The sequence below is a fragment of the Felis catus genome, chromosome A3 (assembly GCF_018350175.1).
Source record: "Felis catus isolate Fca126 chromosome A3, F.catus_Fca126_mat1.0, whole genome shotgun sequence".
NCBI classification, from domain to species: Eukaryota; Metazoa; Chordata; class Mammalia; order Carnivora; family Felidae; genus Felis; species Felis catus.
Window position 1 is genome coordinate 62117611 of NC_058370.1, and position 14206 is coordinate 62131816.

At 41.0% G+C, this 14206-nt stretch overlaps 1 protein-coding gene across 1 annotated transcript in view; it reads left to right on the top strand.

Moving 5' to 3' along the window:
• Positions 1 to 14206, top strand: part of TMEM131 (transmembrane protein 131) — a 239896-nt gene that overhangs the window by 201686 nt on the left and 24004 nt on the right. The window contains exons 27-31 of the mRNA XM_003983920.6: positions 99 to 241; positions 660 to 846; positions 1943 to 2128; positions 2933 to 3091; positions 3511 to 4094. Coding sequence (XP_003983969.2) covers positions 99 to 241; positions 660 to 846; positions 1943 to 2128; positions 2933 to 3091; positions 3511 to 4094 — 1259 coding nt within the window. The remainder of the gene's footprint in view (positions 1 to 98; positions 242 to 659; positions 847 to 1942; positions 2129 to 2932; positions 3092 to 3510; positions 4095 to 14206) is intronic.

The following is a 14206-nucleotide window of genomic DNA, read 5'->3' on the forward strand; positions in this document are numbered from 1 at the left end:
TAAATAGTAAAAAAAAAAAAAAAAAATCAGTGTATTCATTTTTACATTTCTATTATACAAATTTAGTGGGAGAAAATTCTATAATTCTTCTTGCACAGAAATAACCTGACCGTGGTGGATGCTGTGATGGTCCAAGGACAAGGAACAACTGAGAACTTGAGAGTAGCAGGCAAACTTCCGGGTCCAGGGAGTTCCTTACGCTTTAAAATCACAGAAGCATTATTGAAAGACTGTACAGATAGTAAGTATTCCTAACAGTTCCAAGGGCACAACTTTCAGTATTTGCTTCCAACAATAAATAATTCCCCAAAAAAGAACAGTATTTCTATACATGCACCTGTATATATTAGTGATGAATACTTAAGATTTTTAATGAAATACTCTGACTTGCTTTCAGGGTTGTTTAATTTGGATCCTAAAAGATTTAAAGGCTCAGTATTCATTGCATGTCTTAGGTGGTTTACTCTGAGTATGGAAAGTAAAGCATAATTAAACTTTTGCTGTCTAAAATGACACAGTAAAGTGGAGTACTTCTGATGAAAGCTGGGTACCAGCTGATCTCTTTGGCATGAGTAGGTGGTTCATAATGTCTGGCATATATTCATTTAATCTGGAGCGCATGCAAGATTTATATTCACTCTTGGTTTTTTTTCCTTTAGATTTAAAACTAAGAGAACCAAATTTCACATTGAAAAGAACATTTAAAGTAGAGAATACAGGACAACTTCAGATTCGCATAGAAACCATTGAAGTCAGTGGGTACTCATGTGAGGGATATGGCTTTAAAGTTGTTAATTGTCAAGAGTTTGCACTAAGCGCCAACGCCTCTAAAGACATAATCATATTGTAAGTATTTTCTGCTGAGGTGTAATGAATCACTAGCTTCTCATCAACCTCAAATAATACAATTGCTTAAACTCCGTGCAAAGATACGTTTTCATACAACAAAAGGTATTTTATCCACAAATGTAGTTTATTTGGTTTCTTTTTTCCACTTAATCGTTGGTTATTTCTTCATTGTTTTCAAAATTGTGAAACTTCCTCTGTATCAGAAGTGGATCAGATAATCTTAGAAACTGGTTTCAAAATTATGTTCAGGGTTGTGTTAAAGTGTAACATGTCGGTAGGAAATTGACGATAAATTCAGTCTCGGCAACAGACCAGTTCCTTGTATCACATACGTGCACTTTTCTGTGTGTGCAATGTAGGAGTGTGTAATATTTTGGTCAGAAGATAATTTTTTTTGCCTGTATTAGTAATAGCTGCAGCCTATTTTAATATTAATTGACAACTTGTTAGATTATAGAGTTTATGTAATAAAATGTGACCTCTGTCCCCTTAATTGAGTGATAATTTCATGGTGTTCAATGGACATTGACTCAGTACATAGTGATATTACTCAGGTAAGGTATAATGCTTGGTACCTAAAGGTACAGTGAAGAATAAGACACCTTTCCTCAAGGTATAGATCATCTGGTTGGGGAGCATACAGTTAACAAAAAGTAAAAAATGAAATAATTGGGGCAGAAAGAAGTACTGCAGGAGGTAGGACAAGGGCTAGGATGGTTTTGGGTTTTTTGGGTGTTTTTTTTTTTTCAAAGGTGTTATTGGAACTATATTCTGGGAGAAGAGGGTAGATTCAGATAAAGGAGAAAAGAAGGGGGAGGGAGAGAAGCTCAGAGAACACTTCCTGAATTAATAATTATGCAAAGCTGCGTTATTCTTTTTCATGTAATTTCTTCAGTTATCCACAGAATATAGCTGTATTTGTTATTAACCTCATGGAATAATGCTTTCTCCATCTTAAAATGAGGAAGTGGCACAGAACTATCAAACTCTCAAATTCTCTGTTAGGCTTCAAAGGTGTGTGAGACTGGTGTTATATGTAAACTGCTATGGTATATTTTTAAAACTTAGTCTGACTGCTACCATTCTGTTTTAGGTTTACTCCTGATTTCACAGCTTCTAGAGTTATTCGTGAACTGAAGTTTATAACAACCAGTGGCTCTGAATTTGTATTTGTATTGAACGCATCCCTTCCATACCATATGTTAGCAACCTGTGCAGAAGCCCTACCCAGACCCAACTGGGAGCTGGCTCTGTACATCATCATCTCAGGAATAATGAGGTACTTGTGTCTTTTTTTGAGGTTGGTATTCAGGCGTCACTTGACACTGTTCATCACATGCTCACTGTATGCCACTCTTCTGAGTGCTGGGAATCTGTCAGTGAACAGAACAGATCTCTCTGCCTCAGTCAAACCTGCGCGCACTAGTGGGAGCAGTCAGAACTAACCCTGCTTGGGTGGCATATACAGTAAATACATATCTTCTTCCCTTAAAATTTGTTACACAAATTAAGTACATGTTAATTTCTTAAAGGGAAAAAACCATTTATAATTTACCAGGTACAGTTACTTCATTTCAGCATATGTAACTTAATCAACATTATAGAATATTTTTTTTGAAACAGACCCAAGCAACATGAAACATGAGAAATACTTTTTAAATCCTCAGCAACCTTATTTTTTTTTTCAGTCTGTTTATGTGTTTGGAGGGTCAGATACACTTGCCTCTAAATCTACATGGTTACTCCACACATCCTTTAAGGGAAAAGAGTTGGTAGAGAGTTAAAACTGCAAGACAGTTTACCTTCTTGGTAAAAGGAAAAGTGTCCTCCAAGTGTCTGTTCTGATACAAATAATTATTTTCTTTATAGAAGTCTCCATGTAAGTTGGCATTCTGTAAAAACAAGTGTGTAGACTTTTATCCATAGTGCTTTGTTTTTGTCCAGTCCAATGAAAACTGTCACCAGCATCTCTGTTTTTTATATCCTTGTGTACTTTACCAAGAAGCTCTGCCTTTAATATTAAATTTTGTTACTCTTGCACTAACAAATGAATCCCGCTGCTCCGCCTTCTGTACCCCTACAGTGCTCTGTTTCTCTTGGTAATTGGAACAGCCTATTTAGAAGCTCAAGGAATTTGGGAGCCATTTCGAAGGCGACTATCCTTTGAGGCCTCGAACCCACCCTTTGATGTGGGAAGACCATTTGATCTCAGGAGAATCGTTGGTATTTCGTCTGAAGGAAAGTATGTTCACATGCTGGAAATAAATTTTCTAGTATACATAGATTTGACTGATGTAATTCAAAGAAAAAATAAGTTTTTCTTTTCATCTTTGCTCAAGGGAGAAAAAATTTTAATTCTAATTACTTAATAATCTCCTGTATATATAGCTGTCTTCTCTACTAAGAACTCAACAGCAAATCCCATGTTTTTGTTATGTTGGTGAGGGTTAAAATATTCGTAATAAGATCACTGACTTGGTTCCTAAATTTTCAGAGAATAGACCCTATAAAATTGTGGAAAGTATCCCTATGTCTTGCTGGGTTTTTTTCCTTAGAGTAGCTTGTATTTTTCTCTTGGGGCTGTACTGATGAAATAAAAATTTTTTAATCTTAGATTTTGTAGGTTGCTATTTACTGATCTACAGTTGGTCCTTTTTTCAGCTTGAACACACTCAGCTGTGACCCCGGTCACAGTAGGGGGTTCTGTGGAGCAGGCGGCTCGTCATCCCGGCCCAGTGCAGGGAGTCACAAGCAGTGTGGCCCACCGGTCCACCCACACAGCAGTCACAGCAATAGAAACTCAGCTGACGTGGAAAACGTCAGAGCCAAAAACAGCTCAAGCACTTCTAGCAGGACTTCTGCACAATCTGCTAGTAAAGCAAGCCCCCTTGTCTTAGATTCAAATGCAGTGGCCCAAGGTCACACAGCAGGCAGAAAGTCCAAAGGGGCAAAACAGAGCCAGCACAGCAGTCAGCACCATGCCCACAGCCCACTGGAGCGGCACTCTCCACCTCCACCGCCACCACCAGTGCCTCAGCACCAGGAACCGCAGCTGGAAAGGCTGTCACCCGCCCCCCTCTCGCACCCTTCCCACCCAGAACGTGCCAGCAGCACAAGGCACAGCTCAGAGGACTCAGACATCACCAGTCTCATAGAAGCCATGGACAAAGACTTCGACCACCATGATTCCCCACCCCTAGAAGTGTTTACAGAGCAGCCGCCATCACCACTGTCCAAAAGCAAAGGTAATCATCCGCTCTTACTGTCAGAAAAGCATGGTATATGAAGGGAAAGCCAGTGCATAATTAAGGAGCTGTTGCGATCATAGTTGTAATAAACAGCTAATTTGGTAAGTGTTCTTGTGGTTCAAATTTACCTCCAGTTTGGACTGAAACTTTTCTGTATCAGATGTAAATAGACAGGGACCCATTTATCATAAAAGATATTTGTACTTCTTAGGTACTTACCAACTCAGAAACTTATTGGACAACTGTTTCCATTTTCAACTATTTGTGTTTGTTGTCTTGTGATAGGTTGAGCTTTCTTTTTTTAATCATTAAAATAATTTTTATACAGTGGTAAAATGGAGGTCATCTCTGCCTTTTAACTCGAAAATAACATTTCCGCAGAACCTGTACTTTAGAGCAGGGGTTGGCAAACTACAGCCAGTGGGCCAGATCACCACCTGTTTTTATAAATAAAGCTTTATTGGGACAAGCCATGCTCATTCATTTACGTATTGTCTATGTCTACTTTCATGCTACAACAGCAAAGTTGAGTAGCTGCAAAAGACCGTAAGGTCCACAAACCTGAAAATATTTACTATCTAGCTCTTTACAAAAAAAGTTTGCTGATTCCTGCTTTGGAGTTCTGTATGCTGTGTTAGTTACCTATTTCTCAGTAACAAATCACCTGAAAACTTCGTCACTTAAACGCCAACCTCTACTGTCTCAGAGTTTCTGTGGGTCAGGCATCTGTGTGCCGCTTACTTAGCTGGGTTCTCCAGCTCATGAGACTGCAGTCAAGGTGTTGCCTGGGGGTGAAGTCATCTTAAGGTTCAAATGAAGGTGGATCTGCTTCCAAGCTCACTCAGGTGGTTGATGGTAGGATTCAGTTCCTCGTGGCCTGTTGGACTGAGGATCTCAGTTGCTTGCTGGCTGTGGCCAGCAGCCTCTCATGGGTCCTTTCCATAGAGCAATTCAAAGCAGTTAGCTTCACCAGAGCAAGGAAGCTAGAAGGCAAGAGAGGGAACAAGCTAGAAGGGCAGAAATCAGAGTCTCTTAACAACCTAATCTTGGAAGTGACGTCCCATAACTTTTGCAGTGTTCTGCTCATTAGGAATATGGTGTGGCCCATACTCCAGGAGAGAGAACTCCATAGGGCATAAACAGCAGGAGGGTGGGGCTCACTGGGATTCATCTTAGACATTACATACCACACATACACAGTGGTAGCCCATTTGGTAACTTCCAAAATCAAAATATAAAAACCAGTAAACCAGTAAAAGCCAATTAATCCCTTTACAGCCTGAACTTTTTGCATCTTCCTCTCTCTCCTGTGGCAGCCCTGCTAAAACACGTTATTGCAAGCCTGTTTCGATATCTTCCTCACTGGTGCACCAAGGAGGTTTTTGCCTTTGGTTTATGCAGGGAATGGGGAACTTGGCAGCACTGAAAGGCCAAAAGCAATCCAGTGTCCCAGAGTCCAGGACTTTTCTATTAGATAATTTCCTGGTCCCAGTGATACAAAAACTAGTTACCTAGCGTCCTCTTAGAATTACATGTATTTGGATTTGCAAAATAGTAAAATATCTTGAATATTACTTAACTTTTTCCAGAGAAATATATTTTTTGTTAACTCATTATTATTAGAGCTTACTTATTTTAGGGAAATTTTTATAGTAATATTAAATGAATGTTTAAGTTCCTTTTTTAATTAGGTCAAGTTACATAATATGTTTTCCCCATATTGAGGACATGAATAAAATGAATGTAGATGATCCTTTCTTACCAGAAAGAAAGAATTTGTCAGTCAAACTGCATACCTCACCGCTGTGTCTAAGATAGTCCTCCAATATCAGTGTGATAGGCCCATTTTTATTTTCAGGGCCATTCACCTAGAATGTAAATTTTAAAATTAAAAAATGGGGGGCACCTGGGTGGTTCAGTCGGTTAAGCAACCGACTTCGGCTCAAGTCATGATCTCACAGTTTGTGAGTTCAAGTCCCTCATCAGGCTCTGTGGTGACAGCTCAGAGCCTGGAGCCTGCTTCAGATTCTGTGTCTCATTCTCTCTCTGCCCACCACCCCACCCCCCACCCCCGCCACGTGTGCTCTGTTTCTGTCTCTCAAAAATAAATTAAAAAATTTATTTGTAGATTTGTAAAAAATTTGTAAAAATTTATTTGTAAAAAAAATTTTTTTAATTAAATTAAAAAATGGTTTTTAATTATCACAGCGGTCTTAGAGTCCACCTACTAAAAGATATGTAATGATGGTTTATGGGCACCACATTGTTAGTGATTCTTTAGCCCAGAAGGAGACAGTGGTTCCAGGCATCACATGAGTGGCCATTCTGCTTGTTGTCTTTCCTATTGCTGCTGTTCAGAAAGAAGAAAGGAGACAAAATCTTTAGTTTTTTTTTCAGCAAGTGTTTTTATTAAAGTGTAACATACATTTGGAAAACCAGCCTCTTAAATGAACTTTCAAAGGTAGGCATTGATCTCCAGGTTGCAAAATAGTGGCATGTTATAAAACCCTAGGCTTTTAGTTGGGCCGAACCTTTATAACCTCTCTAAAGCTTTCCCCCAGTGCCCTACAAATAGTCATCATGTTTACATGAAGTATGAACCTTCTGTTTTCAGAAACACCCTGTTCCCCCTACCCCTCCCCAGTATCTCAAACAAAAAGTCTCCCTTGTAATGAGTTTATGTAATTTCTAGCTTTTGGAGACTGCTCAAAGTGACTTACCTTCAAATAAATAAAATCTCCCTAGATCTTGCCTAAATTGTAGGCCGTCCAGCGATTTCCCTAGTCATTCCTCCATCCACTGTTCCTCATGGAAGGTGGCACCCAGAAATGCCCTCTGTTCACAGCAGGGCAGTCATTAGACTCTATACTTGTGTGGTTTCTTCCCCTGCAGTATGTGAAGTCCTAGAGGCTGGACAGAGGCTGTTGCTGGATTGAGGGTTAAAACCTGAGGAAGCTCTGAACCTGGTGCAGGCACTTCTCAGTATCTCCGTTAACTGAAGAAATGGAATCTGCAGCCACGCTCATTTCTGCCTTTGGTAGAGTGAAGGGCAGCTTTATCTAGGGTGGGGAGATGCAGAGTGGTACAGGGTCGTGAGGCCAGTCTCTATCATAAGGCAGGCCCAGAGATTAAATCATGGCTCTGCCCCTTACCGACTGTGTGACTGTGAAATTAGTTCTCTGGACCCCCATTTGTTATCTTTAAAGTGGAGAGGATAGCTGCTACCTGCATCATGACTGGGGTGTAGCTCCTGCTATGATTGTTGCTAGGGAAGGAAATGGTGCTCATCGTCTTCAGCCTGCTGAGTTGAAGAGCGCTGTGGAACACCCCAGCAGCAGTGTCTACTTGGAACTTAGTCTTAAGGGTGAGAAATGGGACAAACAGAGGGCTAGAGACAGGGCCCTGAGGGCAGGGCCAGCAAGGAGAAGGCCGGCAGACAGTGTGACAGAAAGCAAGTAGAAGATGTGGTTGGCATATCCCAACAAGGCCAGAAGTAAAGGGAGAACAGAGCTCTTCAGAGCCTGGCAGCTTGACCTTGACCTTGGCAAGATAGTTTCAGTGAAGTGATAGGACTAGAAACCAGGTTACTGTGGCATACAGAGTACTTTTCACATCACTGTTAACAGTGGCCACTTCTGTTTATTGTCAATTTCCCAACTTAAATTTAACTGAAGTATTTGCAAACATTGTACACAAAACGAATAGCTTTTAGAATGTAGCGTTTTTACTCTTGTAGTAATTATTTATATTAGATTGGTTAGAACACTAATGTTACGTGAAATTTCTCACCTCAAGTTACATCTAGAATGTTTACCTCAATTTGAAGCAGATTAGTCAGATGTTGACAACTAATCCTAATGGTATGCCTTGTTTGAATTGCTGAAGTTGCAGTAACAGTAAAATATGATGATAGTACCTACATCACCAGAGGTTCTGGGACTTCTGAATTGGTGTATAGCTGCAGGGGTTGGCATTCAGCCTTTGAGAGGGTTAAGCTGAGACTGAATACAGATAATTTGGTCCAATTCTGAGGCTGAGGTTGAACATCAGTGTATCCTTAGTAAAAAGCTCACTATTGGGCATTGTTGTAGAAATGGAATGTTGATTACTAAAGACAAGGAAGAATTAGGTTTTAGCTCATCTTTTTATGTGTTTAGTCGAATGTCTTGTGATGGCAGTGGTATTGAAGTGGAAAAAGATTACACTGAACAAAAAAAAGATCTGAGCAGTTATATTAAAATGAAAAACATAATTCTGATCCCTTGATTTTTTTTAATAGGCCATGTAGAACTGCACATGCCACTAAGCCGTGTGTGTTGATTTGCATTAAATAAAATGAAAACTGTAATTCCTTAGTTGCATTAGCCACATTTCAAATGCTGAACAGTCACATGTGGCCATTACAAAATAAGGCATTTCCAGAATTGCAAAAAGTTCTAGTGGACAGCACTGTGTCTAGAGTGACAGTGAAAAAAGTAACATCCTGTTATGTTTTGATTATAATATACTTAAATATGAAGAAAGCTTTTTATATTGTTTATACTTCTGTAGTTTTTTCCTTGAAATGAGAGGCTGCCTATCCCTTAGAGACACGAGGAAATTCAGAACACAGGTGTTGAATGATGTTTGAAACCCACATCCTGCCATTCTGCATTGTTTTCACATGTATCTGAAGCACAGCATTTTCTCTGGTTTATACTTTTAGAACTTTAATTTTCTTTTCATCCTTTTTTTTTTAAATTCAAAGTTAGGGTGTATTTGATAAACTCAAATAAAAAGAACCCATTTTCTGATTACTAAACTGAAAAAAAAAAGAACAGTGGCCACTTAGTGCTTTGGGGGCAAGTAAGTGAAAGGGGGTATTTACTCTTTAACCTCTGGTTTCCGTTGTCTTTAACTTTTAATCAAAACAAAAGGGATGAATATATCTTTTGGTAGTATTTTTAATGAAAAAAAAGTGGGGAGAACATGGTGCTTGGAAATATCTGTGGGTCAAGGACAAAAAACCAGTAGAGCTGAGAGTGATGGTGTTGGTCACCATTAATGCTCCAGGCATGATTGTGCAAGCATCGTGCACCCTGGTGATTGGCATTGCTGTGACCCTGTGTCTCCAGTTAGGAAACCCAATCCAGAAAGAAAGGTTGCAGGAGGCAAATATGTTAGCCAGACCCAGGCCCATTTCTGAGTCGACAGCTTACAACCCCACTGCACTGCCGCCTCCAAAAAAGAAGAGAAGCAGGTGCCCAAGGAGGTGGGTTGTGGGGGAGACCCAGTCCAGTAGATTATAAAAGAAGGGGCCCTCCTCATTCCACAGATACATGGATGTGGATGAATGGGTTAGAGATGAAGAGGCAGAACGGGGGCGTCAGGGGAGCTTCTGTTTGAACTGAAGTAACAGCTGCTGGGACTGAGGGGAGAAGCGGTAGGGTAGAAACAATATAGAGACCGTTTGGACATTTCTGTGGACTGGGAGTCCATGGTACATGAGAGCTGGATGTACGGAGCAGCCCTTCGGGTAACACTTGGACCCAGCTGAGGCTCGCAGTGGCACTCCCTCAAACTTTTGCCCTTCTTCTCAATCTACACTGCAGCCCAGGGGTGAGGCACCAAAGCTGGGTAGTTGGATTACAGTACTGTCGGAGTTCTGCAGGGCAGGGGTGGCAGAAAGACCCAGGGTTGTTGGCAGGAGAGGCATATGCCAGACTTGGAGGCATGGAACTTGGGAGGATAGAGAAGGACCTCACGCTAGAAGGAGCCCCACAGACAGGGAGAACATGGGCAGTCAAGGGATGGGAGATCCAGCACGTCCAACTGCAGGGATGGCAGCAGCACGGGAGTGGTGTGAGACTGTGCTCTGGAAGTGAGGCCTGACACTATAGGGCTTCAGAGGAAATGCAGTTCTGGGAAGTAACAGGTTATTAGGTGCAGCGTTCGGAATGGGGTGTGGAAGTAAAGCCCATTGGCAACAGTGAGGCCACAGAGCTACAGGTCTGCTGCCCTTGACACAACTCTGGAAGCCTCACATATTTGGGAGTTCCATTTGGGGAAAGGTATGCAATGCATATACCATGTGATTCATAGGACTCTAAAAAGTAACATCAGTTAAAAAAAAAAAATAACATTAGTTCAGCTTAAATTGTACCACCAAGAGTTTAAGCAACTGGTTTTGTTTCTAAATGAGTTAGGGAGAAAAACCTCTGAGAGCTTTTTGGATTTCAGAGGTACTGATGAGAGATTATTGACCTGACCCATACAAGGCCTGGGGCCCAGATGATGAGAGATTGAAGGTCAGAGGAAGTCGGTGAGGCTGGTGCCAGGGTCCTCAGTGAAGACTGGGAGACATGCAGGGCACGATGTTGAGGCCAGACAGTGTGTAGGAATGTAATGTGTATGCAGTTGTCATAAATGGAGTAAATCCAACCTGATTTGCCCAATACAGGTGGAGAAGTGGACAAGTGAGCCGAGAGATGGGCTAGTATTGGCACAAGGGGAGTAGTATTGGTAGTAGTTGCTACCCAAAGTTGTGGTCCAGGGACCAGCAATAGTGACATCACCTGGGGGCTTTTGGAAATGTAGAATTGTGGGCCCCAACCCAGACTGCTGAATCAGACTCCACATTCAGCAAGGCTCACAGGTGATTGGGATAACTGTGTGACCCCAGTAGTGAAGATAACCAGTGAATGTCCTTGGGAGGTGGGCACCTGTCCCTCTAGTGGTCCTTGGGCAGACGAGGAGTTGCCCTTAAAGGGAGTGAAGAGAAATGTCTAGACAGGACAGAAGCTGTCTTCTCCTGACATCAAATTGTGGTTGAGTGTGCTTTTGTAATATCTGTGATATTTGATTTCTAGAATAAACAAATCCAAAATTGAGTGTAATAATTTTATGAAAACCTTATGTAATTTAATCCTGGATACTATTAAGTTTGGTGGTGCAGTTTTTTCCTAGTCCTGGGTACCTTATTGGTTCTGCTTACCCCCACAAATGGTATATAAGACCTTATAAAGGTACAAGAAAAGCTAGAATAAAAAGAGTATGGGTGTTCCCACAGACTCATTATTAATTCCTTCCCTGGGTTAGAAGTAAAATTATTTCACTTAATAGGGATTCTTTTCTAATTTACATTGAGTTAAACAAGTATCTTCACAATCTAAGCACAGAGTTTAATCAGACAAAATATGATTACTGTAAAATTTTTTTTTAGTTTGTAATGTTTATTCTTGAGGGAGAAAGGGTGCGAGTGAGGGAGGGGCAGAAAGAGAGGGAGACATCGAATCCAAAGCAGGCTCTAGGCTCTGAGCTGTCAGCACAGAGCCCGACACTGGGCTCAAACTCATGAACCACGAGATCATGACCTGAGTGCAAGTCAGACGCTCAACTGACTGAGCCACCCAGGTACCCTTGATTACTGTAAAAATTTGAAAACTATTTGCTTTAGCTTAAAGAATTCCTGAAGAGTTTTCTTCATATGCATCTTTTGGTATGTTTTAGTTTATCATACTCGTATAAAGATACTATTTCTGAACAAATAGGGAGAAATAAATTTGCATGACCAGTACTGACCCAAGTAAATTGCATGTGGGTCTGTTTATTGGCCTCATTTAGACCATTTCAGCAGCCAAAACGTGAGGAGGCAAATTCATGCCAGAATTGGTGGTTCTCTAGAGATTCTAGTCAGGTGTTGCAATTGACATTACATGGCCTGCCTTGGGTCCCCTGCTGCCAGGGACTGCACATATTCAGAGAAACCATTGGCTGGTAATTGAAACTTTACTGAAGTGGTTCTTTTGGGTAGAAGTTAAATGATTTAAGTGGAAGAGAGACAGCCAAAGCAGCTTGGCCAAACTAGTTGATTGCAAATTCATTTATTCACTACTTAGTGTCCCTTAGTAGAGGACATATTCTTTAAATTTATAATTCATACTTTTCCTACTTAAACTAATTGGAAGTGGTTTAAATTATTAAAGCACATGTAAAATAGTGAATAAAAGACGAAAAGGAGTTTTTGATGTTTTATCTGTTTGTTTTTAATTATGGTGCTTTCTCATCAGAAACCTAGAACAAATTTAGTTGTTACCATCAAGTGTTAAATTGAGCAGCACATTTCTTGGCAGCTATGGCCAGACATTGTTATATAGTTCTCATGCAGGAAAAGGAAGCCTAAGAATTCACCTGAAAAAAAAACGGACTTTGCTGGCATTGAATTCCTGCTTGAATCTGAGGACACTGAATAACAGAGTGGGCATTTTGCCTTGATTAGAGAGAATATGGGAATGTTCTTCATGTTCACATTGTCTTGACCTTATAACATTAAATCCTAGCTCCTCTCCTACATCACGCCTCTTAGATGTACACCCAGCCTCACCCACGCACACAGCACTTGTGGTGACTACAGCATGTATGTAGTCAGCTCATAATTGGATTATTTGATGAGGCTCATAGCTTCACTGCTCAGTAAGGATGCTAGATCTGTAAGATGCAGATGGTACTCTGTCACAGATATGTAGCAGCCCGCCTTATGTTCCCATACACACAGCCTAGCCCTGAGGGACCCTGCAGATAGGGACAAATGGTTTCGGTCAATGAAGAGTTTTGTATACACTCAGTGATTAGAAAAGATATACTCCATCAGGCTTTAAAGCAATGAAGAAAGTGTTTCATTTTGACCATTTTTATGAGCAGGCCTGGCAACCAGCAACTGCATACAACTTAGTCAGCAGTACAATATCACAGCCCGGATACAGGCATGCTCCTCTTCTGTACTTTGCTTTACTGCACCTCACACGTAACTGTGTCTCTCACGGCTGTGGCGGTCCTGCCTTTAGTATCCTTCTAACAGCACTTGCTCACTTCGTGTCTCTGGGTCACATTTTGGTAATTCTCACAATACATCACAACTTTTCATTATTAAATTTGTTGTAGTGATCCATAATCAATGATTACAACTCACTGAAAGCTCAGATGGTGGTTAGCATGTTTTAGACATAATGTATTTTTTAATTAAGGTATGTACCTTTTTTTAGATATAATGTTATTGCACACTTAATAGACTACAGTATATTATAAAGAGAACTTTATTTTTATTATTTATTTTGAGAGAGAGAGAGAGAGCACAAGCAGGCAAGGGGCAGAGAGAGAGAGAATCCCAAGGAAGCTCTGCGTTGTCAGAGCAGAGCCCGATGTGGGGCTTGATCTCATGAACCGTGAGATCGTGACCTGAGCCAAAATCAAGAGTTGGATACTTAACCAGCTGAGCCACCCAGATGCCCCTAAAGATAACTTTCATATGCACTAGGAAACCAAAAAAATTGACTCACTTTATTGTGGTGGTTTGGAACCAAACCTGCAGTAACTCCGAGGTATGCCTGTATTAATACCAATACAGTCAGGATACAGGACATTTACATCACCATGTGATCCCTTTTGTGTCCTTTTCTAGCCACAGCCACTTCCCTCCCACTCCTGTCCCTTCCTTAACCCCTGGCAACCATTAACCTCCATTTTATAATACATCATTTCAAGAATGTTGTATAGGGGCACCTGGGTGGGTGAATTGGTTAAGCGTCCAACTTTGGCTCCGGTCATGATTTCACGGTTTGTGAGTTCGAGCCCAACGTCAGGCTCTGTGCTGACAGCAAAGAGCCTGGAGCCTGTTTGGGATTCTGTGTCTCCTCTCTCTCTCTCTCTCTCTGCCCCTCCCCTGCTCCTGCTATGTGTCTCACTTTCTCTCAAAAATAAATTTTACACAAACATTAAAATTTTTAAAGAAAGATTGTTGTATAAATGGAATCGTACAGTTTGCCACGAAGACTGACTTTGGATTCAAACCTGGATTCAAACTCTACTCATAGAGTGAGATGGCATGAGCTTCCGGACTTGGGGTGGCAAGTCTCAGAGCAGGTCACACTGTAAGTGTATTTCAGGATTTAGAAAGGCACAAAACCAACTTGTACAGCTTGCCAGACCCTGGCCAAGTACTTGCTATGTGCTGGGCACCATGCAAGGCACTGAAGACAGATCAGTAAGGTTGGTCGCTGCCCTGCAAGTGTTTAAACTGTATGAGGAATGACAATGCCGAGGAGGCATATGTTGACCAAGTAGGTCATGGACAC